Here is an 18,298-nt window from a genome sequence, read left to right on the forward strand (position 1 = left end):
TGTTTCTATGTATGTTTTTTTGTACATACGGTGATAGGAAATGTGTCACTCAGTAATCTTACAGCAGAAATGTTTATTCTTTCAGCAATGAAGAGTACATATATACACACACAAATACACATACACACACATATACGCATATATGTATATGTATATATACACACATATATATAAATTACTATTCCATTCTTGTTGCTGTTACCAATCAATAAAAAAACTTTTGTGATCATTGGCCCTAGTCATCAGAGTGAAGTCCGTTTTTACGTAACGTATGCAACCTGCATACTGTGTTTGTTTTTTATCAGAATTCTTTGCTTGCTTTCTCTGTTGATGTGGGCAGCAGGGTACACACAGAGAGAGAGCCCACATTCAAGCACTTCACAAAAGTGTGAGTTGAATTGTAGTCAGCCACGTATCAAAGCTCCAAATTGTAGAATAAAACTTTGTCAATAAACTATTAATTTTGATATCGTACCAGAAAAGCAAGTCTCTGATTGTGAAAAGTGGTTTAATTGCACGGGTGTGTGTTTTTAACTGTGTTTGTTGATAGACAACCAAAACTATGTCCCAGCATGTTTTTGAACACAGATGGGACAGTTGTGTTTCCTGTGACCTTACATTACTGCCGTCATACAAATACAGCATCAGGTTACAAGAACACTTATTCAGTAGTCAGCTGCATGGCTTTGACATCATTGGGGTTATTTTTCTCAGGTGTTTGAGACCTCCTTCTAGAGCCCCAAAAGTCATTACAACAACTGTTTGAAGAGGTGGAACTCCTTGTGTACACTGACCTTCATGTCTGCAGCAAAGCATATTCGTTTAATCGGTTATATGAGCTTCAAAAATTTAAGAACCAATCCTCTGACATCATTTGTCATCAAACATTTGGTATACCTTATGTGTTCTGTAGGATAATATTTGAGATGCTTTGAATGGAAACAGGATGGGGGGGGGCTGTTGATACACACCAACGGCAGTGTTTATGGTTTCCCTTCCCAACTGATTCTTTGACAATAACATAGTGAACTGCTTCATTTAAGCAGTTTCTAACAAAGAAAAGGACTTAAACCTTCTGTTTTATAGACATTTTATCTCTACATTCTAAAGGTAAAATTTGGGTGAAATCCTCCACGGATTAATATACTGAGAACTAAGTAATGGCTGTTGGCAAAATCAAAATGGATTACCCAGCATGTGTTTGGAGTGGGATGCTCATCTGATTTTGGTGTGGACTGGTATAAATCCTTGCAAATAAGAAGTTATTTGTTAGAAGTGGGAATGTTGATATTTCTGATTGCCTACAGATTATCTACAGAAAGGTAAACACAGTTCATATCATTATGGGGCAAACACAAGCCAGTTTATAATAACATCTAGATTTTTGTTGTGAAAGTTGAATACCAATTAAATATGCTATATGAAGCGCAGCTCACAACAGCTGAACTTTCACTGGGAGACTTTTTTAATGCATTCATTTCACGTTTTTCAAAACAACCGCTTCTCCCATCAGAGACACAATCTGAAATAATGTACGTCTTCAGATAGTGAAAACAGACACACCTAGCAATTCTGTTCAGTGTTTGGTAACAATGTTGTTTGTCTCTTCTTTTTCAGACAACTCTTTTCTTTCTTTATCTATGTACAGACATTTTATTTTCTTAACTTGGTTCTCACAGACCATAGCTGTGACTGAGTTTCTCATTTTAATAATGTATTAACATGAAATACAGACAGAGCTTAGTCTCAGACTGTGGGCAGGGCATTCAACTTGCCCTTTATTATTAAATGCTAAATTAGCATTAATTACCACAGTTTTTACTTTTTGCCAAGCATGACTGATTTAGAGAGCGTGTGGAGGTTCATTATGTATTACTTGAGGTTAGGAGTTTATTAAAAATCAAGGTGAATCAAAAAGCGCTTTTTCCTACCAGACAGAAAGTCCAGTTAAAATTTTTTTTTTTTTTTGTACGCTGCAGCACACATGTCTGCTCTGTAAATCACATGTCCTGTGCTCTCCTTTAAAAAAAAAACAGAAACCAAAAGGCAGAATATCATATTTTATATTTTTGGGTATCCTGATGGCATCCTACATCTTTGTATTAATTCCACGGAATACAATTAGTTCTCTGTCTACGTAGATGGAGATCTCTTTTTTTCATACAGTCAGTCAAATCCCCTTATTTGTCACCGTATTTGCATTTAACAGCGTGTAAATTTACCTTCAAATGTCCCCTTGATCTGATGCTGGCTTGGTCCTTACAATACCACCGGAGCTCAGCCTAACAGCTGCTGTCAATCAAAAACAGATACTGAAACACCCTTCCAGCCGGCTGAGACAAAAAGGAGCATTTCCCCATTTCTTCCTTTTAATAATAAAAAGAATTGACAAAACACTTAAAAACACTTTGTTTTGACCGCAAAAAGGGATGACTAAAGGTAATGTCTTTACCTTTAGTCATCCATTACCATTAGTTTGAAAGTGACTTAAAGCCAATCTCTAACAGCTGGCTTAAGTCATTCTCCTTTCAGCAGGCTTCAGAACTACGTTTTCAAGACTAGTAAATGATGTAGTTCAAAAAACATTAAAAAATGTCATTAATAATATAAATAATAACGTAATATAATAAATATTCAAAATATTATATTTCTAAATGTATTATGCTCAAACAGTAGTCTCATTCAGATCACGAGAGATCAAAGAAGAAACATTTTTAGTCAAACAACCCCAAAGCCTGCTAAGCCAGACAGCCTACTATCATTCTATAAAACAGAATTAATAAAAGCAATTACAAGAGTCATTAAAGCATCAACATCAGGCAGGGAAAGTTTAGAAATCTCCAAGGAAAATGAAAAAGTCAAGGGGAGAAATGTGTAAATCCCACAGTCAAGATTATATAATGATTATCCTTTTAGAATATATTTGTTTTGATTTCATTGCCTGAGATATGATGCCTATAAAAACTGAATGTGCCACCCTACACTGACACAAATAGACCCGTGCTGCAGCCATGAGGACCTGTGATGGTTTTCAGCTCAGGTGAGGCTCTTAAATTTGTTATGGGTTGCAGCACTGTTGTGGATGTAAAAACATATGGTTGTGCTGGTGGAGCTGGTGGGAGGAGCAACCTGTAGACGGACATGCACAGTAAAGATCAAGAACAAGAAATGGAGTGATGGTAGTGAAGGAGAGAACCAGGCAGACTGAATGCAGAGAACAAGAGGATAGTGTAGAGCTACTCAGAAGACAAATGTCAGGAGCAAAAGGTTGGAAAAACACAAAAAAAGAGGAGAAGAGAGGAAAGGTTGCGACAGGGAGAAGGGCACTCATTAGGCTGTCAGATCATTCTGCAATCACTGCTAGTGTTGTCGACACCAGCAACAACATACGGCTCTTTAAGCTGGCGCTTAATTTTATAAAAACACAGCCCAGGGACAAAGACTAATCAGTCACAGAGAGGTAGGAGTTGCCCCTTGACACACATATCTCCCTTCCCCTTTTCAGAGCTGTGGGAGGAAGCAGGTAGGCTGTGGTGTCAGGCAACAGTGGTGGCTGAGCATCACTAATGGTGTTAGTTTGATCATGGGGTTTGACCATGTAACAAAGCGCAATAGAGGTATGAATACAAATAGGTTTTGATCATGTCCTTGATTGAAAGCCACCTGGGGCTGCAGACCAGGATGCATGTTAAAGGATAATTATCTCACTAACACTGACGGTGTCTATAGGTTTGCGATAATCTATAATGTTTAATTCCCACTGTTGTCAGTGAAAAGATGTAAAGAGTCGTTAAGTCACCGAGCAATCAAGTCAGATAATATGACACCATTTCAGGTGTATTACTCTTTTGATAACATGAATATAACAGACCATTTGGATTTTGTTTATACTTTAGAATATATGTGCCAGCTGTTTTTCACCTGCGATTTACAACTCATGCCTGCTCAATCTATTTTCTATTAGACCCCTCTTACAACTTAGAGCACTCTGGGATTTTCTTATATGCTCCTACATCCTTCCCCCTATAGTTCAATTTTACTCTTTATTTCCTCTCTCTTTCTGATACCAGTGTGGAACTAATATGAGTAAATAAACAAGGAGGCTTGACTGTCAGGATTGCTTTTTTTGTTGAAGAAGGAAAACACAAGTTTCTGCCGAGGTTCTGCCCCTTCTGGGCAACCAGCTTTATTCTGTTCACCGTTCCTGTAAACTGCCATTTCTTGATGTTTTTCTCTTCTAGGTAGTGGGAGAGTGGCGCTTTAGCAAGATCCACTGTGACATCTTTGTTACCCTGGATGTGATGATGTGTACAGCCAGCATCCTCAATCTCTGTGCCATCAGCATTGATCGGTGAGTTCGTCACTTCAAAGATTGTTTAGTCCTGCCTGTCGTGTTTCCTTCATGGATTCTCAATTGAAATCTCTACCTTCTGAATATCAGAAGGGAACTGCTAGCTTGTAAGTGAATGACCATCACATCCCACATATCTATTTACGGACTAATTGCAGTCTCCAGCAATGGATTTCACACCATACACAACACATTTATTTCATGTGTATTTATATAGAAGCACAATACCCATCCTAATTGCTGACAACCGGAATTATATGTGTGGATATCTTAATATGATAAATTGCAGCAATTTCAAAACTAAAAAGTGTGCATAACCTAATAAACACCCTTAAGACAGGTAGGTAGGAGAATGAAATCTAATGGAAAAGTTGCGGACTCCCGTATAATGTCAGCGCAAACTACATTTCAGTCACACATACACAAATCCATAAATTTACATAAATCAAAATACATTCTTGAAAAGACCAAATAACAAAAGTAATAAATAGAATGGGGTGAAAGCTGAGATAAAGAAAAGTAGGGGAAAGGAAATACAAAATAGCTACAAAAAATATTTATCAACAAAAAACGTTAAATGTAGAGGAGAGGGGAGGTTATATTCAGTTTACGTCTCAATGCCCAAGACAATATACTGTATAATCTTATCTTACGCTCCCATAAGAGGACTTAAAGTATATAAGAGCAGCTTTAAATCTTGTTTTTGTTGACCTCCAGTGGTTTATCTTGCTGCAGTGATGTAGAACTGTACTCCAGGGCGAGGTCCCTGTACTGTGACATCACTTTAAGTGTGCATCAGAGCACACTTAAAGCTGGTTGTGATCAGACATGCAAAGCACTTGAAACTTTGAACCAGGAAGGCAGTCTCTTGAATAATGACAAAACTAATTTAAAAGCCTCTGAAATATACTTAATGTATGAGTGCACAGCGACTCTATTCACCCCCAATGGAAAAAAAAAGTATGACTGTGGAAAATATGTTTCGTTTAAATCCGCAATTGCTGATTTGTTTGGCCATTTGGCAGTGGAAACATTGATAACTAGCCTATCTGCAGTTTGGTGCTGGACTGGTAGTGTACAGTGGGTTTTTGCAGCTGAAATAAAGCTGCATGATGTGTCTGAAAACTATGAAACAATAAAACAATACAAAACAATAAAGTTGTGGACCAGAAAACAAAAACAGTGTGCTAAAAGACACAGAAATATGGAGATAATTCTTTTTGTGTTCATCACAAAAAGGGACTCCTTGGACATACACATAATAATTTTATTTATCGTTAATAATTAAAAAAAAAAAGATTATAGCAGCTTTAAATAAATACACAAATAAATAAAGTGCAATTCAAAACACCAGTTTCTGATGGTACCTTATGTCTTGTCACACAACCTCATGCTCCTTGATGGATAAAAATATAATTAAACTTAATACTTCGTCCTAAAATAAATTCAATTATTTAGTTATGTAAGTGGCATGATGATTCAGTGATTAATGACAACAATCACAAACAGCTGAGGGAGGCAGAGTTGCACTGGACAGCTGTTCATCTGAAGGGCATGTAAAGCTTGAGTTTTCAATATTAAAACTGTAGGAAGTAATCATGTAACGTTGACAACCAGAATATGTATTGGAAGTGTGAGAGATTGGTTTATTTTGAATGAAGTGCTCATGGATAAGTCTGAAGAATACCAAGGGTATAACATTTCCCACATTTTATTTAACTTAATTCAGTCATGTTAATTTTACATGTTTTTCTGCTTGGCTGCATTTTCACGTTAAACCCATACGCTGAATAAATATTCACAACGGTCACATAGGCACAGTGACTGAATTACAATACGAATGTCTCTCATATGTGAGGGCTTATTAGTTTGAGGCATATCATGGTAGACCATTGTTTATGTGTTTGTGAAATGAATGTTACAAGCATGCCAGAGAGGAATAGCATCCAAATTTACATTTAGATATTATTTATATGACTTGTGCCTGCATGCTGTGTACTTTTGAATATTGATCACTGACAGGATAAGTGTGACATTACCAAGAATCACTTTTCCTGGCTTGAGTGCATTTCAGGGTCCACCCATGTGACGCTGATTTGTAAAAGTTCAGTTCAGAGTCATAAACAGATTTGTTTCTTTTTATCAGTCCAGCAGCTCCAGGCAGCATCGTGATTTATACATCAAAGGATTGTTGCTTTCTCTGCTAACTTTTTTTCTTATTCAACAATGTGGAGCAAATTGGGAGGGGATCACGTTACAGGCTCTGTTTTTGTGAATCTGTGTGCAAATGCAAGTCAACGCTCAGTTAATATGCAAATACCAGTATCGTCAACTTACTTTTGTAGTTTTGTGACCACAGGCCAGAAAAAAGGTTAGTTAGTTACTCTATAATTAAAAGGATGAATACATTATTAGCAGTTGCAACTGGGGTGATCACCAACAATGGCCAATTAAATCGGCTACTCACTTCCTCTTTAGATCCAGCAGACTAATGGACCCAATTCAAAATTGCTTTTGTGTAGGAGGTTATGTGAATATACACATGCCAAATATGATTTAATGGAACTCCAATTATGTTGCCAAAAGGCAGACGGTTTTTAAGTTGAACTTCCCTTCACTTTCAGTGAGTCAAAATGTGCACTAAAATGTTTTACAAGGCAATGATGTCAGAGCAGTTTGGCTTCAACTTCAGGGACACGTAGCAAGGCAAAAATATGATCTGTAATTTTTGTGTGTTTATAATTTTAGTTGATTCCGTTATTAATTCAGTATATATGATTCAGTGTTTACACACAGTTCACTACTTCAAATATAGTGAGAAAAACGAAAAAACATCTGTTTAAACTACATACATAATTACATAAACTCAAGCTCATCCATTAATATGACATAAAATATGATTGTGTTATTCCTGAAAAAAATGGGTTTGGACTTTTGATTTAATAAAAGATGCCCCAAGAGCTTCTCTACATCCAGAATGATTTGAGCAGTATAACCTGAAAATCTGTGCAGCATAGCCCACTATTTTGGTGTGCAGAAAAGCATACACATCTCTCACATGATTTAATAAAAGATGCAATATGTTATTTTTATGATCGTGCAAAATACAGGTATATTTACGTATGTCAATGAGGGGCAACCCTTCAATTAATGTGGATTGTAGAGTTTGCCTTTAAGGTACCAATACTTGATGTGGCATTCAGAGTTGCACATCCTTCAAATTAAAAACTGCAGATGAAATACCCATATCATTTCTGAGCCTGAGATTTGCCCATGTGAAAGGGGAGGCCTTCCTACAATCATTTAGGTGACATTATTGGTAAAAAATCAACCGATAATCTAAATCAGTACAAATTGTACAAGTAGACCCTTTTTTTTTTTTTTTTGCTACTTGGGGGCAGTGATATGGCAAACTTGTTCGCAAACAGATGCTTATTTACACATCCAGCAGTTATGGAGCAAAATTCACTTTCATTTAGAGTAGTGTTTCTGGCCACCTGGGAAATATAAATCAAGTATTCCCTTTTTAGCTCCGACTTTGGTGTCTACCAACACCTGGGGGGAATATCTGTCTCTTTAGCTGCTAAATGCTCCACTGTGTTCAACAGCTAGTTGCTTGAGTCTTGCAGAAAACAGCTGCCTACTGCAGCTGAAGACACAGGAACCACAGCAGTAAATTTGTGGGCCGTAGCTAAACAATGAGCTGAAACACGCTATAAAGCTCGATAAAGCCGAGGGGAGCTGTGATGTGTCCTAGAGGAAAGATATATATAAAAGTGAAGGAGACAAAGCTCAACACGGGTTCAACTTAATCTTACTGGTGACTGTGTGGGCACCTTTTCCAACTAATGCCATAAAAATATGTAAAACAGCGCACATTGCCTGATTGTTAAACTGTCATCTTTGCAGACAGGACTGTAGGCTCAATTTCATATCAAAGGTTGACAAAAGTAATTTTCTGTGAACCCTTTATCAGTGTTAACAACCTGCTTTACCAGTCTTGGTGCAGAGGGTTCAGATTCCAGGCCCAAAACTGCTATACAGGTACAGGTGGACAACATTTTTCTTGCGCCAGCACTGTGGGCCGATATGCACAAGCCATGGCAACATACATAAAATAATACAATTATAAAAAAATCAGATTGAACCTGATATCCCTTCTGAGTTTTTATAAAGAAACCTATTCGCGACTGCCTCTTAAAAGCTTTACTCACTTGGCTTTTCTAAAGTCTTTCAAACCAAATTACACAGAAATCAATGTATGGAACAGTGTAAAAAGCTATGCATTTCCTGGTGATTACAGCAAGCTCACTAATAAGGTCAACCAATGTGGCAAGGTTAAATGATAAGGTCTTTCCTGTGAGATGCTGGGGGAAAAACACAGCCAGCCTTACAGGACCTCTTCTTCATGTAGACTGCAGCTCACAGAATATAGCTGTTTCCAAAGGGCCAGTCCACCATCAAACAGGATCTGATCCACGATGACAGGCAACATTTTTCGCTTAACCAACTTGTAGGTTCCATGTTCTTGGTCCTTTTTTTCTCAGAACCGTCCACTGATGAAGAAAGAGAACTAGAAACAGAAAACATTTGGACAGAGATTGTAGCCCTAGATCATTAAATCAAGCGTGAATTATATCAAATCATACAGGTGCATGAGGAACAAGACACACTCATCATACTTTCACTAATGTCTTGCATGAAGGTGTCATGTTTTCATACAATCTAACCAAAGTGTCTGTTTTTTCTTCACCCCGTGCAGTTACACAGCGGTTGCAATGCCAATGCTGTACAATACTCGCTACAGTTCCAGGAGACGGGTCACAGTAATGATCTCTGTGGTGTGGGTTCTGTCTTTCGCCATATCATGCCCCGTGTTGTTTGGCCTAAATAACACAGGTAAGAGAGATTACAATACACATCTGCTCTACTGTCCTTGAAACAGTCACATGGTGTATGAATAAATTGGTGGAGCAATATTGTTTTTGTACTGTTATATTCATTGGTACGTCCACTGCACAGTACAGTATGTACATTGTAGATACATATACATCATGAATAGTTAATTGACATATCTATTAAATGCTCACCCATATTTGCATTAATAATTCACTAAAGCAGAATGTCAATGTCAGTGCCCATTTGCAGTAACTACAGGAGTGAATACAAGCTACCACATTTTGTGTGTTTTATAGACTTGTTTTATAGATTTAACCATGCCAGTAACCGATTACTTCATACCGACATGTAACTACCTTCAGCTAGCCCGGGGCCTTAGGTTGCTGTTTCCACAGAACAGGGGTTTTAACTGAGGATTACAGTTAAACCAGGTTCTGCATTAGGGGCTTTTGGAGACGCTGACTTGTTGCTGACCAGCTCCTGTGGCTTCTATCCTGTCACTTTGAAGCTCCACTCGTCCCTCTGAGTGCCTTGATGTAATGTCAGCTCTGCCGGGACTCTCGGATTTGTGAGCCCCACAACCAATTTCAAGCGGCTGCAGTTATAGCTAGTGTAAGCTGTAGGAAAAGCTGCATGAAAGCAGAGATCTAAAAAGTGGAAAGTGAAACAGAAGCATTCAGAATTTATTTTTAAGCTATAGCAACTCATGTTTAAAATATTTCTAATCTTCTTACCATGTAGATTGAAAGCTCATGGAACCGTGAAGTTCGGCAGAGGTGTCTTCTGATCAACCACAGATTTGTGTAGTAAATGGGATGCAGTATATAGAGTGCTTTAACCCAAAGCACCATATAATGTGCCTCTCATTCACCGGCGCACACACACCCAGGCACGCACACACCATCACAAGTTTAGGGTTTCAGTGATGTGTTCAAGGCAACGAGTCCTCCAACCTAAACGACCATATAGGCCGTTGGTCCCTACTGTCTAATATGATCAACAGTAGTGTACCGGCGGAAGGAGTGCCACAGCTTCATTGTCACAGTTGCAATAATAAAGATGCAGTTAAGGTTATGGAATGGTCACGGAAAACAGAAACAAAACTGTCAGTTTTAGGGAAGGACAGTTTTGTTCAAGGAAACCTCTACATACGGGCAGGGATCAAAAATAGTGGGCTATTCCAGTAATTTCGAATTAAACTTCCAGCGGAAGTCAAAAGGCTGAGATATACTAACTTTTAGTCTCTTGTATGAGTCCAGTTTCAAAAACACTGGATGCTACATTTCCCATGATTCCCACTGCTTGCCACACCTCCTTTTTGTCACGCAGGCTTTCTGTTAAAAATTATTAGAAGTACTACTCCTGACAAGTAAACTGAATTTCATATGTAAAATTATGGTGCCCCTTTAATGGACCACTCTCTACCTCCTGAGCCACAGCCACCCTGAGGTGTGAAGATAACAAGTTGTTAACATGAACTACACAATGACTGTGACATTCACAGTATATCCATGATGACTCAGTTGTTACCTGTGCAACAACAACTGTTGCCTAATCTGAAGCTGCCTTTAGGGTCTGAAGTGTATTTGGTCTGTTTTGGACTTAGGTCCAGAAGCTGGACAGACAGGACAGCTCTGTCCAAAGACGTGTCACCTTAGTGTGTGCTCTGGTGTGCAGGGAGTTAAAAAGTCAGTGATGTAGCTTGGGGCAAATTTGGCTCTCTTTAAAAGCAAATCAGTAAAATCTAAAATTAACAAGTAACCAGTGCATTGGGGTGATATGATCTCTACATCTGGCATCAGATATAAGCCCTGTGGCAGCATTCTGGATAAGCTATAAGGGAGCTCAGAGGTAGGTAGGAATAAAAAGGGTTGCATTGGCCTAAGCGGATGGGGGGGGGGGGGGGGGTTGTGTGAATGACCTCCAAGTGTGGAAAACGTAGGAGTGGTTACATTTTTTTGGATGGATTTTCAAGAGCTTAATATCAAAGCACTAACCCATCCTTGTTTCTTAGCTTCCAGTTAAAGCCAAACTAAGTTCCCTGTTTTACTGTACAGCGTTCCAAGAGTCACTGTGACAAAAACACAACAAAACTGTAAATAAAAAAAAACAAAACAATTTGGGATGAAACATAACATCCAGTGTGAAACCTTTAATTCACCCTGTGCTATCTCCACAGCTACTCGTGACGAGTCTCTCTGTGTGATCGCCAATCCGGCCTTTGTGGTATACTCCTCCATTGTGTCTTTCTATGTTCCCTTCATCATAACTCTGCTGGTTTATGTGCAAATTTATGTGGTCCTGAGGAAGCGCAGAAAACGTGTAAACACAAAACCGAAGCAGCGTGTCTCTCAGGCTGCCGACCCTCATGTGGCCACTTCGCTGAAGGTGAGCTGCTGTAGCAAAATGTCTCCTCTTTAGAGCTAACACTTACACTTTTATGGCTTCAATATGAAAACTGAGATTGATTTACACCTTTATTATAACAGGGCTCTTTATCTTCTTAGACTGGTGTCTTTTGTCAGGAAAATAAAGAACATCTTTGTTATGAAACTGCAGTCAATAACTTTCTCAACCCAATCATACTAGGTGGTTTTATTGACGGACATTTTATTACATAACAACATACTTTAAAGGGGAAAACCCAGACAAGAATAGGATTGATTTTCTTAAAAGAACAAAAAACAAAAAACAATTATAACATTCAACGCAAGGACTAGTGTTCTTTCCCCCTTATATGTAAATGAAATACGCTACGACTTGTTCCATCCTTGAGACGATGTATAATCTTACTGTTACATTTACTGGTATGTTTCAGTGTCGAAAGCCACCACACAACACTGCCTATGATGGCCCTCAAATGACCTTTTTTTTCTGGTTATTGATTTTATTGACATAGTGAAACTCAGTGGGCCCTGTACAGGAAGCCTAGGAAATGCTTTTGATACAGTGCACTACATTACTCTCGTTCATGCATGGCTTTACTCTGTGGTTTTCTGTGAGTGTGCGTGTGTGTGTGTGTGTGTGTGGGTGTGTACGTGTGTGTATGTGCGTGTGCGTGTGTCTGTCTCTGTGTGCGTGTGTCTGTCTGTGTGTGTGTGTGTGTGTGTGTGTGTGTGTGTGTGTGTGTGTGTGTGTGTGTGTGTGTGTATTTTTGTAAATGTGTATGTTATAGAATGAGGTCAAAAAAATTATAAAGACAGAAGAGTTTACAGGGGCCACAGACCACACATAAATGTAATGATGTGTGAAGTCATTATATGGCAGCATATTGACAGATTTTAAACATAATCCTCTAACGCCCTAACATGCCTAACTAGGACTTACAGTGTACTTTCGGTGCTCCTCTTCACCTGATCTCATTGCAATTTGTCTTTTGAACAGATCTAGTGCTTAGTATTTACTTTAAGCTCTCCTACTGTACTGAAGCTTTAGTGTCACTTTGGATAAAAGCGTCTGTAAATGTAAATGTGAGTAATAATTTCTGGATTGAAAGAAAAATTTAAATCAAGTTTCACTAATACTGTTACTTGTTGGATGAGTTTGTTTCGTCTTGCTGAAAAAACCTTAGCCCAGAAATTTTTTAACACTCTAAGGTTAATTGACTCACAGCTACAGTTGAAGCTGTAGATCCGATTCTTGCTAAACAGTTTTTCTGTACCAGAGCGCGATGTAGCCTCGTTTGACCCAGTAGGCAGTCAGACCTGTGCTTAGACAGCCCATTTGTCAGTTATGCTTTGACATTGTACCCTCTCCTTGCCTGACACAGCTGCTTTCATTTCAGGATAAGTGCACTCATCCAGAGGATGTGAGGTTGTGCACCATGATTGTTAAATCTAATGGGAGTTTTCCTGTCAACAAGAAGAAAGTGGTGTGTGCTCTTTTTTTTCCCATTGTTTAGAGCTCTTGTTTTCTAAAAAGTTTTGGAAACATATTTGTTATGCCTCTAAAATATTTAGTAGGGTGTCCCCTTGAAGTTTTCCTAACATTCTCAGAGAAAATATAACTTGAAAGGGCACCTTTCTGCCTCTGTGAGCACATCAAATCTAATTTAAAGACCTGAAACGTGACAATTTAATTATCCATTATTTTAAATGTCCCCCATTGTACAATAACCTAAATGAAAAATGAGCATCTGAATCCATGTTTTTCTGCTCATCCTGACCTTGCTCAGATTTTCATCAAAGATGTAGTCAATGAGGGGGAGGATCTGGAGCTGGACGAGCTGAACAACAGTGGCAGCAGCCAGAAACAGAAGCAGCAGCCACAGTGTGCTCTTGGAGACACTCCGGCCACCAGCCACCAGCTACTGATGCCCAACAAGGCCAACGCTAGCCCCACCTCTCCACCTCCCACACCCCCTGAGGAGGGCCAGAAAGCGGAAAAGAATGGAGATCCTACCAAGGGGGCTCTGGGGGATCCAGCACCTGTCGTGGCCAAAGCCTTCCAGACAAAGGCTTTACCTAATGGCAAGACTCAGACCTCTGTGAAAACCATGAGCAAGAGGAAGATCTCCCAGCAGAAGGAGAAGAAGGCCACTCAGATGTTAGCCATCGTTCTTGGTGAGTTGGTTCACTTGCTTCTTTAATTTCCCATTGGGCATAAATAATTTATGCTCAGTTACACTGAAGATAAATTTAATCAGATTCTGTTTTATGTGAGTATACACATCAAAGTGGACCTGACACTGTGAAATGAAACATTTCCACAACCAAATAACTGTTTTTGTTATCAACTTTGCACATGCAGTGATCACAGCATCAAACCAAGGGGGGACTCTGTTCAAACACATCGCAACCAAATATGTTTATGTTTTAATTTATCACAAGCAAATCCTGTAGTTTATAATTTAGAAAACACTCTTTCTTTTCATTTCAGTTTATTTTCCATGTCAAATTTTTTGGTATGACCTAAAACAGAACTTGCAAACAAGTCAGGCAGTGATGCAACGAAAGGAAATCATTCTGATACTTGTTCTAATATTTCCATTTTTTTTCTCGTGTCTCCTCAGGTGTATTCATCATATGTTGGCTGCCGTTTTTCATTACACATATCTTGAACACCCACTGCACTAAATGCAAGGTTCCTGCTGAGATGTATAATGCTTTCACTTGGCTGGGCTACGTGAATAGTGCTGTAAATCCCATCATATACACCACCTTTAATGTCGAGTTCAGAAAGGCATTCATTAAGATCTTGCACTGCTAAACAGCAACATCACTTGTTTCATCAGACTGATGGAGGAGTGATGAATAAACGCATATCTTTTGGCAAATACCTCATCCTGCTAAGGAAAACGCACCACAGGGGGAAACTGCGACCTGCTTTTTAAAAGTTATGGAGCCGAGTGACTGAAAAACTGACACCGTCTTACTTAAAGACATGTTAGCTCTATATGTGAATTGTTTGTGGACTCCAAATCACTGAATGTAAAACAAGAAATGTCTGTAACAATGACTTGTTTCATGGAGAAAAGAAAAATGTAACACTGTTCTCTAAAATCATTGTGCTTGTCACGTAAGGAGACATCTGTGTATACCACACATGTACAAGTTGCAAACTGGTATTTATTGTGTGTGTACTTTATGTTTTGATGATTGAAATTTTCTGCAAATCTTATAGATATTAAGTCAGTGTTCATTGCAGTGTTAAAACTGATATGTGAGCTTTTAATTATAAAATCTATCACTGATTGGAATGTGTATTCAAGACAAGAGACAATTTATTTGCCGTACGATGCGGAAATGCCAGTATCCACATATTTGCAATTTTATAAATTGAAAAATCATATATTATTATTACCAACTATTCTTCCTATCATTATTATTTGTTGTACATATTTTTCTTAATACATTAACTGTGATTATATGCCTGCAATGGAAATATGATGCATGCTACACTGCTCCTCTACTTGACTTCTCATGAAATGTATGTTAAACAAAAAATTACAAAAGATGTCCAATAAATGAAGTTATGAGACACTGTAAAGTGCCACTTGAATATCAGTGTTTGCTGTGTGCATACAGATACCCAGACACCCATAAATGACTTGTCATTATTCAGCAGCCTCTCTCTTATTCCCAGGATTGGCCTGTGGTTGAGTAAAGTTGTTTACTGGAAGTAACTCTGAGCATTTCTGCAGTGGAGGTGTTCCGTGGCAAACTAATGACCCGTATGTAGACTTTGCAGCTACCATGGTATAATCATGTGGATATGTGAAACCCCTGAAGCAACTATCCGGGGCCTTTGCTAAGTAAGTATGAGGTGAACTTGGTAAAACTGAAGTAACAATTACAACAGTACATTTATGTGTATTGTTCTGGGCAACAAAGCCTGCATTATTTATAGTTCAACAACAAAGACGTTATTTTCAACAAAGATATGTTAATGTTTTGATGAATATCAAAACTCTGTAACTGTAAGGCCCTATATTCAAATCTAGACAAGAAAATAAAGTCTGCACAAAGTGGAATTTTCTTTGGTGGAATATTTTTTGGGAAACAGTTTACAAAAGATATGCACATCTTGCTGCTTTCCGAGACGTGCAACATAGTGGAACGCTCCCTTTAGAATTAACATTACAACATTATGAGTCCAAATTGGTTTCCTCATGAGATACAGAGGTATCAAATAGACTCAGGTGTGTGTCCTTAAATAAACAATTTCCCATGTACATGATGTTAGTTTGCATAGTGCTACATATATTTTATTGAGTCTGGCTTTGAAATGTGCACCGTGCCCTGTGGCTATAGCTGCACCCATTGGAGAGACTACGACTATTTTTGGCTGGACCACAGCAGCCCTGTAAACACAAAATGTCCGTGACTGACTGACTGAGTGCTGAAGTTACACCACTGGTCAGCTTGCAGAGTGTTTCCCCATTGAACGTTGCTCTTTCAAAATGAATTGGCGTAATTTCTATTCTGTCATCAGGGGGTCATTTAAAGGCAGAATTGCCAATTTAGCACCCTTGTCACTAGATTAGCAGATTTTTCACACCCCCTTTTCGAAGTTTGTTCATAAAAGAACCTTGTAACACATTCAACGACTTTTTGGACAAACCTAAGCAACTTTCCATAGAAGACAGTCGCCGGTACAGCCCCGCGAGCAGAAGGTTAGGCCTTCCCTCCGCAGGCTGCACCTCTGTATGCGTCTCATTCAACTGACCGCATGGCAGCTGACATAGACATGAATGAGCTTCTAACTTTGTCCCTGAGTGATCATTTTACAATTAAATATAGCTGAAATCACTGCACAGCTATTGCCTTTAACTTATGTGTATGGTGACTTTGTCAGGCGACATCACAGTTATAAAATCCGGGTTTCAGCAGTGCAGAGCAGCAGCTTGGAAATGGCTTGAAAGTGACTGTGTTAACATTTAGTCTTAATGGGCCATGTTTCAGTCACTATTTCATACGTGTTCTATTGTCTTACAACAGGAACAGAAAAACATGTAAATGAGAACAGCTTTGCAGGGAACTCAGCTGTATTAAATTACTGTATATGTGAGCACAGAGAGTAGGAGATCCAGCCACACACTAGGCTTTGACCTAGTCTTGTTTTGATGACACACACCTGAGTGAGTTTGATACCGCTGTGCCTGGTGAAGAACCAATCTGATCTCAACTGTACTTTTTCTAAATGTAAAAAAGTTACATGTTTTTTTAAAGGGAGCATTCTACAGTGTTCATTTTTTGGGAAACAGAATATTTGTGGAAACCGTGGTAGTTCCTGCCCCGCTGTTAGCAACTCCAACTCCAGTGAAAAAGGTAACAGAATGAAATGTTTGTGCTTTTCAAGGCTCACTCATGGTGAGTGCTGCTGACATTATACTGGGAACTCAGGAAATGCAGAGTATACATGTTGTTGTTGTGATGTTGTGTTTGTATCAAAAGAAACCAAATTATTTTATGTTGATGAATGTATGTCAGAAGACCTAACAGTGTTTTGTGTGTTTAATTGTGTTCAGAGTCTTTTGTAGAAAATCTTCCACAACACAGTTTTACCCAACGTCACAACAGTAAATTTCAAGCTACAGAGTGTAAAACGGCACTAGCAAAAGTGAATATTGATTATTAAAATGCTGATTTATTCCTTTTGCCTACCTTATGGAATATCCTTTGGAGGTGGGGGATGGTGCCCAGAGTTAGATGAGAAGATAAATACCATTCTCATATAGTACTGTAAATATGAAGGTGGAGCCATTAGATCTTAGCTTAGCTTAGCATAAACACTCTAAACAGGGGAAACAGATAGCCAGACTCTGTCAAAAGTTTTACAGGGGGTTATGTGCTGCACTATTTCATGGTGAAAAAATGAGACGCATGCTAATTAGTGAGCCTTAGAGGTGCTGCTAAGCGGGACTTTGTTAGCCTTGGACGGAGCCAGGCGTCTTGTTTCCCCCAGTTTCCAGTCCCATGCTAAGCAAAGCTAACCATTGGCCGTCACCAGCCTTATATTGAACTGACAGACACGAGAGTGGTAATGATCTTCTTGTCAGCAAGGAAGTAAATGAGCATATTTCCCAAAATGTGAAACCATTCTTTTAACTAAACACACAGAGGTTTTTTTTTGTTTTAGGGTGTATGTGTGATGATGATTATTGTATTTTGAAACCCTAACCCTAAGGATTTACTCAGTCGAATTTTCTTCACTGGTAATATGTACAGGAAAATTTAGACTGTTGTACAGTAAATTCCTTATTGTAGCTCAAAAGTTTCATATCTCTTTTAATTCCTTTTTTCTTTGTGATAAAACAACCGAATCAGTAGAGAGGGTGTTTTGTCAGTTTCACCGAGTCCCTTCAGGCAGCAACTGACTGATGTGATGTACTTGGTGACACAGCTTAATGGATTTGCACTATCTCCTAGGACATTTGGATTGTATTTGCCCCCTGGCAAACACTATCAGAGCGAAGATGTTGCAGAAGAGGGAAGAAAGAGGTTTTTTGATGACAAAGAGGAGACACAAAGACAATCATTTCTATTAGCACAGCCAATTAAATCTAATCTAGTGTCTCATATTTCATTATAGGTGCTTCTATTTTGA

General features: G+C 38.7%; 1 protein-coding gene across 3 annotated transcripts in view; it reads left to right on the forward strand.

Annotated features, from left to right (window-relative positions):
* Positions 1 to 15,212, forward strand: part of drd2a (dopamine receptor D2a) — a 44,544-nt gene extending 29,332 nt beyond the window's left edge. For all 3 annotated transcript variants that reach the window (XM_040129923.1, XM_040129921.1, XM_040129922.1), the window contains exons 3-8: positions 4,242 to 4,351; positions 9,114 to 9,250; positions 11,430 to 11,638; positions 13,035 to 13,121; positions 13,425 to 13,812; positions 14,262 to 15,212. In XM_040129923.1, coding sequence (XP_039985857.1) covers positions 4,242 to 4,351; positions 9,114 to 9,250; positions 11,430 to 11,638; positions 13,035 to 13,121; positions 13,425 to 13,812; positions 14,262 to 14,458 — 1,128 coding nt within the window. In that variant the 3' untranslated portion in view covers positions 14,459 to 15,212. The remainder of the gene's footprint in view (positions 1 to 4,241; positions 4,352 to 9,113; positions 9,251 to 11,429; positions 11,639 to 13,034; positions 13,122 to 13,424; positions 13,813 to 14,261) is intronic.
* Positions 15,213 to 18,298: the final 3,086 nt, after the last annotated feature.

Source organism: Xiphias gladius, chromosome 7, assembly GCF_016859285.1.
Source record: "Xiphias gladius isolate SHS-SW01 ecotype Sanya breed wild chromosome 7, ASM1685928v1, whole genome shotgun sequence".
Classification (NCBI taxonomy): Eukaryota; Metazoa; Chordata; class Actinopteri; order Istiophoriformes; family Xiphiidae; genus Xiphias; species Xiphias gladius.